This window comes from Ovis aries, chromosome 1 (assembly GCF_016772045.2).
Source record: "Ovis aries strain OAR_USU_Benz2616 breed Rambouillet chromosome 1, ARS-UI_Ramb_v3.0, whole genome shotgun sequence".
Classification (NCBI taxonomy): Eukaryota; Metazoa; Chordata; class Mammalia; order Artiodactyla; family Bovidae; genus Ovis; species Ovis aries.
This window is the reverse complement of record NC_056054.1, coordinates 8,568,202-8,582,140: the sequence shown is the minus strand read 5'-3', so window position 1 is coordinate 8,582,140 and position 13,939 is coordinate 8,568,202. Positions and strand designations below refer to the sequence as shown.

The 13,939-nt window shown below is 49.6% G+C and overlaps 1 protein-coding gene across 2 annotated transcripts in view; it reads left to right on the top strand.

Moving 5' to 3' along the window:
• Window positions 1–13,939, top strand: part of CSMD2 (CUB and Sushi multiple domains 2) — a 683,354-nt gene that overhangs the window by 519,188 nt on the left and 150,227 nt on the right. For both annotated transcript variants that reach the window (XM_027967572.3, XM_060416549.1), the window contains exons 26-27: window positions 2,972–3,174; window positions 8,591–8,782. In XM_027967572.3, coding sequence (XP_027823373.2) covers window positions 2,972–3,174; window positions 8,591–8,782 — 395 coding nt within the window. The remainder of the gene's footprint in view (window positions 1–2,971; window positions 3,175–8,590; window positions 8,783–13,939) is intronic.

The window sequence follows — 13,939 nt, the reverse complement described above, 5'->3', positions numbered from 1 at the left end:
AAAAGGAAATAGCAACCCACTCCAGTGTTCTTGCCCAGGAAACCCCATGGACAGAGGAGCCTGGCAGGCTGCAGTCCCTGGGTCGCAAGAGTCAGACGCAACTTCGCAGCCAAACCGCCAACAGTGATGAGTGGATTGGCTCCTGGGTCAGAAGGACATCAGTGCCAGTGCTGAAGTCCAGATCGAGCCTGGAGTTGCGATCACAGTAACGTACCTGTGTTGGTTTCTTAGTTGTGACAATGTACACAGGGAAATGTAAGATGTTAACAGTGGCAGAGCTGGTGAGGGGTCTGTAAGAATTCTGTTATCTTTGCAACTTTTTTGTAAGTCTAAAATTATTTCAAATTAAAAAAAAATGATTAGGAGAGAGAAACAGAGAGACAGGCTGGTATCCAAGTTTTACTCTGGGATACAAAGATGTAGGCTCACCCTTGCCCCCACTGCATCTGGACCAGCTTCCCAAAGATGCTAACGTTACCTATGACCTTTGCTCCCCACCACACACTTTTTTGTAAGACTTAGATTTTTAGAGCAGGTTTAGGCTTCCAGGCGGCTTGAGTGGTAAAGAATCTCCCTGCCAATGCAAGAGCCACAGGGGATGAGAGTTCAACCTCTGGGATGGGAAGATCCCATGGAGAAGGAAGTGGCACTCACTCCAGTATTCTTGCTCAGAGAATCCCACGGACAGAAGAGCTTAGTAGGCTGCAGTCCATGGGGCCGCAGAGAGTCAGACACGACCGAGCAACAGAGCATGCAGAGGTTCACAGAAAACTGAGAGGAAGATACAGAGATTCCCCACTGACCCTCTGCCACACACATGCACAGCTTCTCCCGTTATCAGTATCCCCCATCAGAGCAGCGCATTTGTTACAACTGATGAGCCTACACTGGCACATTATTATCACCCAGAGTCCATCGCTGACATTAGGGGTCACTCTTCATACCCATTATTCTAAACATTTGAACACATGTGTAATGACATGTATCCACTATTATAGTATCATAAGAGTATTTCCACTGCTCTAAAAATCCTCTGTGCTCACCAGTTCTTCCCCTCTCCCTGACCTAGCCTCCGGCAGTCCCTGATCTTTTTGCTATTTCCATAGTTTTGCCTTTTTCAGAGTATTCTATATTTGGAATCATACAATATGTAGCCCTTTCAGAATGGCTTCTTTCACTTAGTAATATGCATTTAAGGTTCCTCTATGTCTTTTCATGGATTCATAGCTCATATCTTTTTAGGGCTGAAAACTATGCTGTTGTCTGGATCGCCATAGTTTATTTACCCATTCACCTACTGAAGGACGTCCTGGTTGCTTCCAGGTTTTGGCAGTTATGAATAAAGCTGCTCCAACAACAGTGTGCATGGTTTTGTGTAGAAATCAATTTTCAACTCCTTTGGGTAAATACTGAGGGGCACAATGCAATCCAGAGATCATACGGCAAGAGTATGCTTAGTTTTGTAAGAAACTGCTGAACTATCTTCCCAAGAAGCTGTACCATTTTGTCTTGCCACCAGCAATGATGAGAGTCCCCATTGCCCCACAGCCTCATCAGCGTCTGTCAGTGTTCTGGATTCTAGACATTCTAATAGGTGTGTAGTGGTGTCTTACTGCTTCTGTCTTCATTTGCATTTTTCAGTGACCTGTGATGTAGAACATCTTTTCATGTGCTTATTTGCCATTTTTATTCATATATCTTTTTCGGTGAGGTATCTGGTAAGGTTTAGCCCATTTTTAATCATATTATTTGTTTTCTTACTGTTAAGTTTTATACATTTGACTCTCCATATCTACATATTCAAGATCCACAGATTCAACCAACCTCAAATGGAAAATATGGTAAAAAAAAAAAAAAAAAAAAAAGAACAAAAAATAAAATCCAGAAAGTTCCAAAATGCAAACTTGAATTTGCCCTGCACAGGCAACTATTTACATGGCATTTACATTGTATTAAGTATTGCAAGTAATCTAAAAGTTTTCAAAGCACACAGGAGGATGTTCTATGCAAATACTAGGCCATTCTGTATGAAGAACTTGAACATCCTCGGATTTTGGCATCTTGTTATCTTTTGCAGAACAGCAATGTTTAATTTTAATGAAGTCTACCCTATCACCTGCTTTCTTCATGGACCTTGTCTTTGGTGTTGTATCTAATATTATATCATTATAATCGAGGTCATCTGAGTTTTCTCCTATGTGATCTTCTCCGAGTTTTATAGTTTTACATTTACATTTAGGTCTGGGATCTATTTGAGTTCATTTTTGTGGAGGGTATAAAGTCTGTGTGTAGATTTATTTCTACACGTGGATGTCCAATAGTTCCAGCACCATTTGTTGAAAAGGCGCTCTCTGCTCCATTGTATTGCCTTCGCTCCTTTGTTAAGGATCAGTTGACTATATTAATATGGGTCTATTTCTGGGCTTTTGATCTATTTGTCTGTTATGTCACTGACATCACACTGTCTTGATTAATGTAGCTCGCTAACAAGTCTTGACGTCTGGGAGTGTCAGTTCCCCAGACCTGTTCTTCAATACTGTGTTGGCTCTCCCAGGCCTTTTGCCTCCCCATATAAACTTTAGAGTCAGTTTGTCAATATCCACAGATAACCTGCTGGGATTTTGACTGAGTATTTGTTTTTTCCCTGACTTTGCCTTCTCAGCATCCCTTTCCAGACTAGACTCAGGAGTGAGGTCTGGGGACTGCTGTGTAGAGTTGAGGAGATGGAAACAGGAGGCTCCATAATAAGAAACCAGATGCACAAAATCTAGCCTCCCTCGCTCTTGTCCCCGTTTCTAGTGACCCCCAGTGGGCAGAGCAGTCTAGATGGAAGCTGAGAGCATAACTGTCGGACACCGCTTCCTGTTCCTTCCTGCAAGTCTTTCTTCGGTGTATGACTTGCCCTGACCGGAAACCACTAAAAAGAAGGGGCTGAGCCCTGCGTGACCACCTGCCTCTTCTCTCTATGCAGGCTCCACTTCCTGGTGTTCGACACGGAGGAGGTCCACGATGTTCTGCGCATCTGGGATGGGCCGGTGGAGAGTGGGGTCCTGCTGAAGGAGCTCAGTGGCCCGGCCCTGCCCAAGGACCTGCACAGCACCTTCAACTCCGTCGTTTTGCAGTTCAGCACTGACTTCTTCACCAGCAAGCAGGGTTTCGCCATTCAGTTCTCAGGTCTGTGCCCACCTTCCACCACCTGCCTCCATCAGTCCTGCCTCGGCTCCCCGTCCCCCTCCCTCAGGTCCCCTCTTTCCACCATCTCTCTGCTCGGGTAACGATGTTTGTTGAGCATCTGCTCCGTGCCTGGTTTATGGGCATTGCTGGTACTAACATCCGTGCCGAGCTTACTCTAAAGGGAAGACAGGCAGGCAAATAGACACTGACATGCCAATCGACGAGTATGTGGAGAGAGAAGTGTGAACTACGGTGGTCACCTTGGAACATCAAGGAAGCTGTTCCAGGAAAGGCGATGCTCAAGCTCTGGCCCAAATGATGAGTAAAAGTTACGGAAGAATAGACAGTATTTCAAGGAGAGTGTGGTCAGTTATGACGTGGGTGTAGAGTTGCCGTGGAGTTGGACTTGCAGGATTCCTGGGTCCTTATCAGATGAGTAAGAGAGAAAAGGGCATCTTGGGTGTGAAGGGCATGTGGAGAGGAGCAGAGGCAGGATCGTGGGCTCCAGATGTCGAGGGTTGTCCTTGGCTGAAACCTGGAGTGTGTGGAGGGAGGCAGGGCAGGAACAAGCTGACAGTGGTTGGGGCGCAGTCACGGAAGAACTGACCTGACACACCCCACTCTCTGATTCTTAGTTTAGTGCAGGTCTCAGCAGGGACTGGGAGCCAAATACGAGTAATCTAAATTCAATTACTTATGTACTGCGGTAGCCAAGGATGGAGGAGCATCACAGAGAGCTACCAAAAATGGGCAGCGCTCAGACATCCGAGTCCCGATAAGAGCTCGTGTCTGTGCTGGTCCTGCCTCTCCTGCGATGCATCATCTCGTATCCTCTGAAGCGCCTCTTCCATCACTCACCTGCCTGCACGGGTGACTCCGCCTCTGTCTACGCTTATGTTTAGTATACAGCAGCTGTCTCATTACCATCTCCTTACTCCACAGTGGGTGTGAGGGGGTGGTTTCCATGGTGATGGCCAGAGCAAGGCTGTGTGGCACCTGGGCCGTGGCTTTGCCTCCACTTTCTCACCTGGTAGGTAGATCAGCTAAGGGTGGTTGGGCATTTCTCTAGCACCAGTAAGACTGTAATGGCATTTCAGAGCCTACTTCCAGCTCTTTTAGGCATCTGCCTTCCCCGTGGAGACCAGCATTTAGCAGTGTGGGGTGGGGGGCTGGCACACATGAGGGTCTCCAGGACCAGGTTTCTATGTACTCAGTAATTTGCCCACTTAACATTCACGCCGGCTGCCAGCCTCATGAGAAATAGCTCCTTGTGGGATTCACTGGGAGTCTTCTTACTGGAAAGCCAGCACCCACTTATCCAGGGAGAGGAGGGCCCCTGGTGATCACCCAGTAACACCAAACTGACCTAAGATTAGAGTCCCACTGTGGGGCCACAAGAGTCATTTTAGATAAGCATTTCCCGACATCTGTCCCCATGAGGCCCATGGACAGTTCATTGGTATTGCAGAAAAAGGAAGTCTGCCTGATCAAATTATGTCAGGAAGGTGCTTAGGTTGAGGCAGACCTAAAGAGATTATCTGTAATTTGGAGCCTCTGAGAACATCTGTTCTGCTAATGCAGATGAACTCTGAAGGTGTCGGGCAGGCCACAGTTCTCAAACATATTTAATTGTGCACGACTTTTTCTAAGGCTATCTCAAAAGACTAGCATTTCATGAAACAAACTTTTGGAGATTGCTAGCATACGCCATAGAAAGCTCTCCCAGTAGCAAGGCAAGTGGAATGCTAAAGAGACAGCTCAGTCCATTCACTGGGGAAAGGAGAATTAGGAATAATTAAGCCAGATATGTATTTTCTCTGTGTTGAAGCTGATGGGTATGGTTTTACAAAAGGCCCATCACTGTACTGGCAGATTTCCCCCACGGATTTGCGATATCTGACCTCCAGCGTGTCTTCAGGCTTGCCACGTGGGCTGGAGTCCCTGGGCGCCGTGAGCCATGCCTTCACCCAGCAGTTCCAGCTACTTTCTCACGCACTGCTCAGCTATAGACGCTCTCTTCCTCCTTCATGGTTCATCTCAGATGCCGCTTCTTCCTAAGCTCCCCATTCAGAATAGATTGCTGTCACTCCTGGACCCCCAGCACTTCTGTTTCTTCAGCACATTGCCAATTCTAGGCACCCGGCCTTGCTGGGGACCTGGCCACCTACTTGCCAGCCCACAGGAAGCTCTTAGGGGGTGGGGGCCGCCTTGTGCCCCTCATCAGACTCCTGCAGCAGGAGCCCACTCACTACTCAATGGACCACTGGGTACATGAAGACATGAACAATGGATGGCTTTCTCTTAACACAGGCAAGTCACCTTGAGTATCACTTAGGTCCACAAAGAGAGGAGTGGGCAGAACTACCTGGTCTAGGCTCCAGCAAGGCCATGCCAACCTGGCCTGGCGTGCTGGTATACCCGAGGTTTGGGAAAGGTCACCTTCCCTGTTGCTGTCATCACTTAGCAAATACCAGCACTGCTCTAGGGAAGAGGGAACGGCTAACCCCACGTTAACGTTATCGTGTGTGTTTGACAGGGGATTGTACAGAAATGCCAGGGATGATTAGTGCAGGCTTGGCTTTATTGAGTAAACACGACTATGTAACATCTAACATCCTGTCTGCACCACATGGATCCAGCCTCTCCCTGGGGGCTTTACTGAGCAGCTCACATTCAGGAGCATTAAAGGGAGAAAGTGAAAATGAAGAAAAGGTGAGAGGGAGCCCTGAAGGAGAGGCACGCATAATCATGGCCATCTATAGAGCCAGCACCACCCTAAACTCTCTGCGACATTATCTCTTATAATTTTCACAAAACCCATAAAGCACAGGCATCATCATTAATCCATGTTGTTGCAGATGTGGGCTGTGGGGACCAGAGAGGTTTCTCATACAAGGTCATCTAGAGTTAATAAGTAGAAGAGCCTGGGTCAAATTCCCTGTGTCTGATTCTGAAACGTAGGCCCTTAATCATCGCACTCCATTGCCTCCCCTGTATGGTCAGAACAGTGAGCTATTTTTCTTCCAGAGAATCATTTACATGTATATGCTGTAAAGCTGGAGCTGAAAGCTAAGTCTGTTTTTAATTGGGAAGGGAGAAGATTGGTTCTTGTTTGGCTTTATAAATAAATTCAGTAAGTGTCTGATGGTGATGGTTTGTTCATTTATTTATTCACCCAAGAAATATTTACTGAACACCACTGTGTGCCGGGTACCACTCTAGGCCCTGGAGATACAGCTAGAAGCAAAACAGCCAAGGTCTCTGTTCCCATCGTAATGCACAATGAGCTACAATAAAGAGGAAAACATGTGAACTAGCAAGATGATTACAGGTTGTGCTATGAAGGGAACACAGCATGGTAATATGACAAATTTGATGGAAAGGGGTTAAAGGGTAAGCCCAGAAGAAGGTGATCAAAGAAGCCTGTCTGAGGAGAGGATATTGGAGCTGAAAACTGAATGACAAGACAGAGCTGGCATAGAAAGATCTATGGCAAGAGCGTTCCAGGCAGAAGGGGCAGCAGGTGCAAAGGCCCTGGGGGCGGGGATGTCGGAGAGAGAGAGCACTGAGCTGGCTGTGCTGGAGGGAGATTTTACAACTGTGGCTGAAACACAGCGATAGCAGATCATTGAGGGTGTTAATGATTAAAGCTGGATCAAAGAAAAGGACAGGTTTTAATATGTGCTTTTGAAAGAGGAGACTTTAAGGTACTGTAAACCAGGAGTCGGCAAGCTTTTTCTGTATAAGTCCAGGTGGTACATGTTTCAGGCTTTGTGGACCACGTGATCTTTGTCATAACAACTCAACTCTGGCATCAGAGCATGAAACCAGCCATAAACAACATGTTTACAAGTGAGCACCCCTGTGTTTCAGTAAAACTTTGTTTGTAAGAACAGGCACACAGCCAGATTTGGCTGTGGGCCTCAGTTTTTTGTGTACTGTCAGACACTCCAACTCCAGGACCTTCCCATGCAATCCTAGACCTTATAATTAATGATATCAGTGTGTACAGTTGCCCTGGGCTTTTGCACCGAGTAACAGAAGAGAGTGGATGCATATCCCAGGAGATCTGGAGGATGTAGAAAGCATAAACTCTCTCTAAGGCCTCCTGGTTTGCTTAACAATTAATGTGGGAACTACCCTGGTGACCCAGTGGTTAGTTCAGACTTTGCCTACCAATAGAGGGGGTGTGGGTTTGATCCCTGATCCAGGAGCTAAAACCCCACATGCTTCATGGCCAAAAAGCATAAAACAGAAGCGGCATTGTGACAAATTCAATAAAGGCTTTAAAAAATGGTCCGCATTTTTTAAATCTTCTTTGAAAAAAGAACTACTGTGAATTTTACATTTTATTCCATAATAAATTCATTTGTTTTCATGTAAAAGTTATTTTTCCCAGAATTTCTGAGAAAAAATGACCTCCAAGCCAATGACTGTATTGATCCTGCGTGCCCCAGAGTCCCCTATTCCCAGGGCCTGCCGAGCACAGGCTATGCACTGGGACACAGGCGGGGACCTTGGAGGAGCAGGGGCTGATGCAGCTGCCCCAGAACCCTCTCTCTGGGCTTCGTCTCATACCCTTTCCTTTGCTGTGTTTTCTCACCTGCATTTTGTCCATTTATCCCTTCAGTCATGCTTTTATTCATTTGCTCCTCCTTTCCATCATTTATTTGATGTTTGCTTTTAAAATAAACGGGCTTCTCTATATTATGCTGTCTGATATTAGGCTACAAATATCTCCCAGATTCCTAGGTCTATTGAATTTTTAAAACATTCCAGCTAGTAATGTTTATTTTGAACTCTACCATGCCACTTGCTGTAAACACCAGATTTCTCTCTGTTTCAGTCTGATGAGTGGTGGGTTGGTTGCCATGCAAGGGAGAATATGACCTTCGTCTGACCTTAGTAACTCCAGCATCTTCTCAACCATGACTCAGCGTGCAGGCAGGCCAACTCCCAAACTCCCTTGCAGACCTTTCTGATTGCATTATTAGAGTTTGCTCTTAATTACCTTGTCACTCCCTCATACGGACCATGTTAGCGACATTTTGCAGAATTGGAAAGCTCCCTGTAACAAGGCTTGTGTCGTTAAATCAAACTGAACTCAGTTCTACTGCCGTAGCAGGGCAGTCATGCTTAACTCGTAGCATAGTGTCTCATGACAGACGGATGATAGTGATGGTGAAGTTACGGGTAGAACAGGTGACGGGCAGGAGCAGTGGTGGAGGTGGCAGGAACGGGCGTGAGAACAGAGGTGGTGGCATTGCTGCTGCAGCTGCTGATACTGGCGGGAGGCGATGGAAACTCTGGCAGAGACCTTGGCGATGGAAATGTGGCATCAGTGAGCATGGTGAGCTGGGAGCCTCGCTGTCTGGCAGACACCTAGGCAACTTTCTCCTCTGTTTTCTTCTCCCAGTGTCCACAGCAACATCCTGCAACGACCCTGGGGTCCCCCAGAATGGGAGCCGCAGCGGCGACAGTTGGGAAGCCGGCGACTCCACGGTGTTCCAGTGTGACCCCGGCTACGCGCTGCAGGGAAGCGCGGAGATCAGCTGCGTGAAGATCGAGAACAGATTCTTCTGGCAGCCCAGCCCGCCAACCTGCATTGGTAGGGAGCAACTGCAGTGTGACCCCCGCTTTCTGGTCCCACCACTTGTATCCTCCAGGTCTCCCAGCCCCTCAAGTGGCAGCTGCATTTGGAGTCTGTCCAGGAGAGTCAGAATAGCTAAAAGTTGCAGAAGCCTCCACATTTACTCTGCTTTGCCTGCATATGTACAGACACACACACACACACACACACACACACACACACACACTCACAGTCATACACTCACACCCTGTGTCTGTGCGTGTGCTGTGTGCGCTAAGTCACTTCAGTCGTATCTAACTCTTTGTGACCTTATGGACTGCAGCTGCCAGGCTTCTCTGCCCATGGCATTCTCCAGGCAAGAATGTTGGAATGGGTTGCCGTGCCCTCCTCCAGGAGATCTTCACCACCCAGGGATCAAACTTTATGTCTCTTGCATTTACAGGCGGGTTCTTTACCACTAGCACTACGTGGGAAGCCTCACTCACACTCTACACACTACAAATTCTTTCCACTTCAAAATGGTCCCCAAATTTTCTGTTTGTCCCTTTTCTCCTGGCCCAATCCATATAGACTGGGAGGAGGACCATGGGTCACCTCGGGTAACAAGGGTCCCCAGGTTCTGAAATGACCCTTCTATTACCTGAAGCACTGGGAGGGCACTCACAGGCCTGGATGTAAAGGGAAGACCTTTGCTCTTCTTCACAAGGAAATGATTGCTTACCTGGCTTTTGGTTCTCCAGCTCTGTCCTTAACCCTTAGATTTCCTTACTCGACAGATGACGAAGTGGAGGGTCCGCAGTGTGTCCAAGGTCACGTAGCTCGTGCAGGTTGGGGCCTGAGTAATCAGTCCTGCTCTCTGGCTCCTGAAGGCTGGGAGGAGGAAGGAACTTGAAAGGAGAGGAGGACAGGAAAGAAAGAGAAATCTATAGAAACAGACATTCCAGGGCCACATGGCTCTTTTCCTCAGGCAAAACACAGAGTGTAGCTCTGTACTGTGTCGCCAATGGATGGTAGGTGAGACCAGGAGTCCTGGGCTCCTTCCTGCATGCAGCCCCATACTGGACGTTTCCTCACCAACCTCACTTAGCATTCCCTGCAGCTCTCTGCAGTGAGCACCATCCCCTCATCTTACAGTAGAGGAAACTGAAACTTGGGAACTTTGAATATCTTATCTCAAATCAGAGCCAGGATACAGCAGTGCCAAGAGTCACCCCCACATCAGCCTGAACGCGACGCCTTTCACGCTGCTGACGCCCACCCCAGAGTGGTTTCCAGGGACTTCCTGAGATGCTCCCCAGCAGTGCCCACCCCAGTGATGCCCAGCCCCCTCTTTGCATGCAGCCTCAGTGGGAGGTGCTGTCCAGGCAGCTGAGGACTGGCCTTTGCCGGCCGTGCCCTGCGGCCTGGCGTTGATGGCGAGCACTGGGTGCTGACCCTCAGTGGCAGCGAGGACTCACATGGGTGTGTGTGGCAGGAGCTCAGTGCAAGTGCTGTGGACAGGAAGGCGAGGCCTGGGTTTCAGAGCCCGCTCGCTTGTCAACCACAGCTGCGATCCACCGCGAGAGAGCAGAGGATATTGAAGAAGACAGGTCGGGGGGGTTCGGGGCTTTGCTGTTTACTAGTTCAGTGGCTGCGGGGAAATTGCTTCAACTCTCTGACCCTCGGTCTCCTCATCTGTAAAGTGAAGGTAAACACACTTCCCTCATGGCGTTGTGGGTGGGGCAGCACTAACCCTGACCTCAAGAAATAGTCACTTCTCTCCTTCCGCCCTCTCTTCCTCCTTCTTCCTTCCGCTCTCCTTCCTTCCCTTCTTTCACGTTTTTTTGGACTCCCTTCCCTTTCCCGAACCAGACTTCCATCCGGTGGAGGGAATTCTAATGAGGCGAGGGGGATGAGGGGGTCAGACGACCTCTGAGGCGCCGTCCAAATTCAGCCTTGTCTCAGGCTGGGATTCCTTCAGTTTGTCTTTCGGAAAAGCGGGTCCTGACACAAGGCTGCCCCGGCTGGAGCAGGGGGAGGCCCCGAGCTGAACCGGCGAGAGCAGTGCATGTGTAGCCGGCAGGGCAGAGAGGTTAATTTGGCTTTCATTACCCATTCTCCTCTGCTTGGCGTGGGGAAATGTTCCTTGCAACTAAATGAGCGTCTGCCTCTTCTGGAAATGACAAGCCCCTCCTCATTTCCAGCTCCCTTGGCCGTCTGCCGGGACGGGTCTGGCTGGCCTTCATGCCCTTTCATTATAGGGAGGAAGCAAAGGAAGGTAACAAGCGTTTGTGAGCATCCTCCCCACCATAGGCGCTGGGCTGGATGTGGCTGCTGCTGCTGCTGCTGCTGCTGCTAAGTCACTTAAGTCGTGTCCGACTCTGTGCGACCTCATAGACAGCAGCCCACCAGGCTCCCCCATCCCTAGGATTCCCCAGGCGAGAACACTGGAGTGGGTTGCCATTTCCTTCTCCAATGCATGAAAGTGAAAAGGGAAAGCGAAGTCGCTCAGTCATGTCCGACTCTTCGCGACCCCATGGACCGCAGCCCACCAGGCTCCTCCATCCATGGGATTTTCCAGGCAAGAGTACTGGAGTGGGGTGCCATCGCCTTCTCCATGGATGTGGCTACATTTTCTTGAGCGAAATCACTGTGCAGTGAGTTTAGAGCTTGGGTTCTGGATTCCAGCTGCCTGGTTCAAGTCAGCTTCACGAGGACAGGCTGTGTGGCCTTAGACATATCATACCATCTCCCTATGCCTCAGTTTCCTGCCCTGTAAAGCAGGGAATATAATAGTACCCAGCTCCTGGGGTTGTTTGGAGAATTGAATAAATTAATGCTATAAAGCGCTTAGAGCCATGCCTGGTTCATAGTAAACACTGTGTATGTCAGAGGCCTTTATAGACATTATTCTTTAAATTTTATTGTATAGATAAGAAAACACAAGCTCAGGGAGGTGGGATAGCTTTGCCCAAAGTCACAACTCGGAGGAGGCCAGGTCAAAATTTGAACCCAGGACTGTATAATGTCAAGGTCAATGGTCTTTTCCACAGCTCTCACCCCTCGATGCAGCTGGCCCACTTTTCAGCCACCTGGAGTGACCAGTGCCTGTCTCCCCGACTCACACCTTGCCATGGTGGTTCACAAGATCAAGCCTGGATCTGAGGGCAGAGCCTGTCTTCTGTCTCTAACCCATAGTGGGAAGTGGACAGGGCCAGAGTGAGGCCGTGCCCAGGGTTGGAAGGGAGACCTGGCTCCTGGGTCCAGCTTGGCATCCCAAGCCCAGCCCTGAGTACCGACTCGACAGGATGGGGTGCCCCTGGCTTGTCGCCAAGGCTTCATTTAGTCTCCAGCAGCTCAGCTGTCCTCCTGGCCAATACCTGGGCCTAGAAGGGGAAGGCGGAGAAGGCAATGGCAACCCACTCCAGTACTCTTGCCTGGCAAATCCCATGGATGGAGGAGCCTGGTAGGCTGCAGTCCATGGGGTCGCTAGGAGTCGGACACGACTGAGCAACTTCACTTTCCCTTTTCACTTTCATGCATTGGAGAAGGAAATGGCAACCCACTCCAGCTTTCTTGCCTAGAGAATCCCAGGGACGGGGGAGCCTGGTGGGCTGCCGTCTCTGGGGTTGCACAGAGTCGGACACTACTGAAGCGACTTAGCAGCAGCAGCAGCAGCAGCAGAAGGGGAAGGGGGACTTTGTGCCCCTCAACCAGCCCCACCCAAGTGGCAGGACCCGACCACCCTGCAGGTGCGGCATCCCAGGAGTCCAGCCACAGCCTTGAGAACAACTGGCCAAGAGCGACAAGGCCCACGCCGGGGTCCTGGGTGGGAAGCAGATGCCTGACTGCCTGATACTGGGGTGCCATCACGCAGGGAGCTGGGGCAGAGCAGGGCCTCAAACCCAAATAGACTGAGAGCATTTGGGGGGTTGGTGGAAAAATAGGGGGAGCAGTTTTGAAATACGCAGATTCACCTCATCTGTGCAAACTTACGGGAAGGAACCTCTGGGCTGTGAAGGACGGTGGAGCCTGGTAGCCCTTGCCCGAGCGGAGGGAGCACTGGGAAGATGCCCCAGGAGCTGGGACCACTGCCCCGAGCAGAGTTTTCTGCTCTTCCTGGCAGTACCAATGTGTTTCCACAGGTGTCCGCTGGAGTGTGTCTGGTACTCAAGTTGGGACTTGAGAAATACTTCCCACAAGAAAAAGCCCACACTACTCATGACCCCTCAGGTTTTCTGTTCAGCCACATTAGGGCTTTAATGGCCTCATCTGAAGACCTACCATTTTTTAAAGAGACCCCGTTGGGGATTGATCCAGCCCTTTAGGCTCACCCCTCTTAAAAGCTACACTGAGGCAGCAAAGCTTAGTTCTGGGACAAGCAAATGGCTGCTCTGAAGTCCAGTCCTGGATGTACCCTCAGTTCCCACCTCCACATCCTGCCCTGGCCCTTCTGCAGGCTCACTGCTTGCCTACTCTACCGCCAACCTTGTGGTACCCTGAGGTTTTCAGACCAAGCCATGTCTGCAGTCTCAGCCGTCTTTTCCTGTTAACATCCCCATACAACCTCCCAACCTTCACTTTATCAGAGCCTCGTGCTATGGTCCAATAACCCAGCCCTTTGGGGGAGAACCAGATTCAGGATCTGGGACTTGCCCCCCGCAAGGGCTCCGGATGAGCAGCTTGCTATATTCCCGGCCACCTTCCCACCCACCTCCCCCACCTGCTGGAAAGGCCTGTCATCTCAGGGGAGGGGGACCACAGTGGACTAATTGGGGATTTGTAATATTTCCATACAACGGAGGAGCACATGCTCTCTTGGACAAAGGCCGCTGAGAAAATTAGAAGGTATCTGCAGCCCCACGCAGGTGCCAAGAGCGCTGGCAGCATAGGTGCCCAGGCACCCTTGGCAGACACACATGGTTGTTTTCTGCTCCTCCTGACACCAAGTGCACTGGGATTAGTGGTGAATAACCCATAAAGCTCAACCGGAAGTGGGATCTGCCGCCTTGAAAGGAGACCGAGTATTTCATATGTCCGAAAGCCTAGTAATGGCTTCATACATGGATGAGGTCCAGTATGCCACCTGCTTGCACAGACATCTCCCAAATCTTTACAACCGCTCCATGAAAGAGGTGTTACCTCTGCGAAAGAGGAGGAACACTGAGGTCTAGAGAGGTTAGATAAACTCCCTGA